This window comes from Notothenia coriiceps, unplaced genomic scaffold, assembly GCF_000735185.1.
Source record: "Notothenia coriiceps isolate Sejong01 unplaced genomic scaffold, NC01 NC01_scaffold00001775, whole genome shotgun sequence".
NCBI lineage: Eukaryota > Metazoa > Chordata > Actinopteri > Perciformes > Nototheniidae > Notothenia > Notothenia coriiceps.
The window spans coordinates 476-3,777 of NW_011334476.1; the positions used below are offsets into that span (position 1 = coordinate 476).

Sequence of the window (3,302 nt, forward strand, 5' to 3'; positions counted from 1 at the left end):
TCAGAACAGAGTGGGCGAGCTGACCAATCGGAGCACAGTGGGCTCGGAGGGGGGGGGGGGCAGGCAGTAGCAGGAGCTCCAACAAGCCGTTTAGGACAGAGAGTGAATATACATACTATACAGAGATGCTGTATGAAAAACCAATGTGAGTTTGGAACATTGAACAATATAAATCTATTCTAGTAGACCTCAACAATGGAATTATGATCAGTAGAAATGGCCATGACATGGGACCTTTAATAGATTCGTACAGGGAACCAAATCTGTTATCATCAGGTTCCTCAGACAGACCGAGCTGCTATTGATTATCTTGTCCACATTTCATGACGATTAAAATGATATTTCAGGTATCGTGGCTTTAATGACAGATTTAGTGAAACATTAATGATAAAGTATGCGGCCCTGTGTAATGGTTGTGTGTCACAGCTGAGTATTCACTTTACAACACACACAGTCTGTGGAACTGTGTTTGAACTCTGCTGTCTTTTTCACTCATAGATCTGCACAGTGGTGGAGGGAGCAGAAGTATTAATGTGTGAGCAGGTGATCAAATCAGCTGAGATCTCTCTAACACAGCCATGTGTTGGCATGGCTTCATTAATGTGATGCAATGAGTGGCTGTGCACAGATTTCCTTTAGAGTGAACCAAAGAGTTAATTGTCCTTTTTCCAGGGCGAACACACTGTCTACTCAAAACCTGCAGACATTGTTGCAGGTTAAATTAAAACGCAAATTGATAAATATTTGAATCCCATTAGATGTATTAATCCCCAGAGGTGTCGCCCTGCACAGAGGTGGGAAAAGTACTCGGGTGCAGCTAGTTTGAGTGACTTTGTATACTGCAGGGTAGCTTGTGAATTTAATCCAGGTGGAATTAAAGTCTGATTTAAGAGTTGATTATATTTCACATCATTCATCCAGATCTGTAAATCAACTAAAGCTATTAAATCAATGTAGTGGAGTAAAAGTACACCATTTACCTCTGAATTGTAGTGGGGTTGAAGTACAAAGTAGCATCAAATGGAAATACTCAAGTACTGTTCAAGTATCTCAACATTTTACTTAAATACAGTACTTGAGTAAATGTACTTAGTTACTTTCCACCTCTGCTGCACGTCCCTGATGAGAGTTGATGCAGCTTGTTGTTGTTAATTGAAGGTTGAATAATGACCTGCTGATGCATGCAGTGGTTCTGTCCTCTCTCTGGCTGACGCACACTGACTGTGTGCCCTCTGTCCCCAGGTGGCCCCATGTGTACCTGGGGCTGACCACCATGGGCCAGAACATGTCCGTCCCCAACCTGCAGCGGGCCCTCAGCCAGGCGCTGGCTGCGGGGCCCCCAGGCTCTCCCTCCAGCGGGTCAGCAGGCTCTCACCAGCCTGTGGTCACAGCAGAGCTCATGGTCCACCCGGGGTACCCCAGTCTCCCCCAGGAGGGGGGCTGTGGGGAGGGCCCCGACGAATTCTCCCAGTCCGCTGACAGACAGCACGAGCTGGGCGTGCTGAGGGACCCCACCCTGCTGGCACTCTACCGCAGGGAGGGGGTGCAGCTGTGTGCCTTCAGACACCTCTGAGCACTGTGTGGATCCTATAGAGACACAGTGGTTAGAGCACAAATCACTCTCAATGTGCCCGGACTAGCAGTATGTGATGTGGGGGGTGAGGATTTTACTCCAGACGTGGTTTTTATAATAGCATATCTTATCTTGTTATTGAAACATTTCCTAAAATCACAGAAATATGTGCACTGCCACGCTGTTAAAACTTTATGAATTAAAATTCTAACTAATCAGTCACTAATTAAGTTAATAATAATGAAGGAACGCAGAGGTTGGACTGAGTTATAGACTTTCACTTTCTATAGATCCTTACAGTTGAGAACAAAACTGGTATCTGATGTTTCTCTCTCTAATCTTAAAGACAAAGTGTCATTTTTAATGGGGGGGGGGCTCACCGGGGTTGTGCTATCATGCATAAGGGGTATTTAGCTCAAATAGGCTCAGGAAGAGGTTCAATAATCTGGATTAGCTGTTGCTTTGTCGTCGTCCCGGACCTGTCTCTGACCTCTCTGTCGTGATGTCACCAGATGTCAGTTGCGGAATGAAACTTCAGAAGGAAGTTGTAATTAACTTTATTCCTTTAAAAGGAAAACTGACAAAAGGATGATTTTTATAACAATCAGTCAACCCATTTTCTCTTTTATTGTTAAAAACATTATTTTTTCATGGCTGCACACAATGAGTAATTGATATGCAATTAATCGTTTTGTGGATGAAGTATCTTCAGAGTTTGAGTCTTAGTTTTGTGCTCATGTGTATTCCTCAGTAAATGAAGCCATGTTGTCGTTGTGGATTTGATTAAATGATTCCTAATGAACTCAGGTCTGTAGCACTGAACATCTGATAACCTGCCAAATGTTGGACTCTAAGTGAATGTGATTGAACATGCACCTGTAACAGTACGCTTTGTAATATTTATAGCTTTTTATCTGGATATTTGAAATTGTATATTTTGATAAAGTTTCTGTTGAAACTTGTTTTACATTGCTGTGTTTAAATTGTTACAGAGATAACGACTGAACAGCTGGGCGAATAAATGATGTCAAACCGATATCTGATGTTTCAACGTGTCATTTTCTATCTCTAATTTGTACATGTTTAGAAGCCCTCAGAGCAGCTTTAGCACATATTCTCCAAACCTACATAACAGACAACACAGTCTCACGGCATTTCGTGTTATAGTCACGAAATTAATCTATTGATTCGTGCCTGCACCAAATAATAACAAATTAGAAGGAAAAAAAGATGACAACAAATACAGATTTCAGTATTCTGAGGCTCTGAGCCCCATTTCTTTTCCTCACGGACGGCAAAAAAAACTGACATTATACAATTTTAAATTAAAGGGTTAGGCTTAGGGTAAGATATTGAGTAAGAAAATGTTTTTATGAACCACAAAGCTTCTGGTCTTCGAAAACCAGACCGGACAAAAAGACGTGGTGCAAGTACGAAACATACCACCAATAGAAATACATTGCTTTTAAAATCGTTCTGTGTAACACGAAAATCGTGTTGGTGAACACGAGTCAATAGATTAAATTAATTTCGTGACTATAACACGAAATGCCGTCAGACTGGGTTTTAACAGATGATCATTTTTCATTATATTCGTATTCTTGATACATTGTTTTAATACTAATCAGACAAACAAATGGGGGCTCGTCCGGGAAATCTATTTTCCTGAGCTAAAAACAACCAATAATTGAGAAGTCATTGTAGGTGTTGTACATTGGCTGAAAAATGG

At 41.5% G+C, this 3,302-nt stretch overlaps 1 protein-coding gene across 1 annotated transcript; it reads left to right on the forward strand.

Moving 5' to 3' along the window:
* Positions 1-228: 228 nt before the first annotated feature.
* Positions 229-2,609, forward strand: ydjc (YdjC chitooligosaccharide deacetylase homolog). The gene is made up of 2 exons (XM_010792498.1): positions 229-543; positions 1,243-2,609. Exon 2 carries the CDS (start codon positions 1,274-1,276, stop codon positions 1,571-1,573), a length of 300 nt encoding a protein of 99 aa, XP_010790800.1. The 5' UTR covers positions 229-543; positions 1,243-1,273; the 3' UTR covers positions 1,574-2,609.
* Positions 2,610-3,302: the final 693 nt, after the last annotated feature.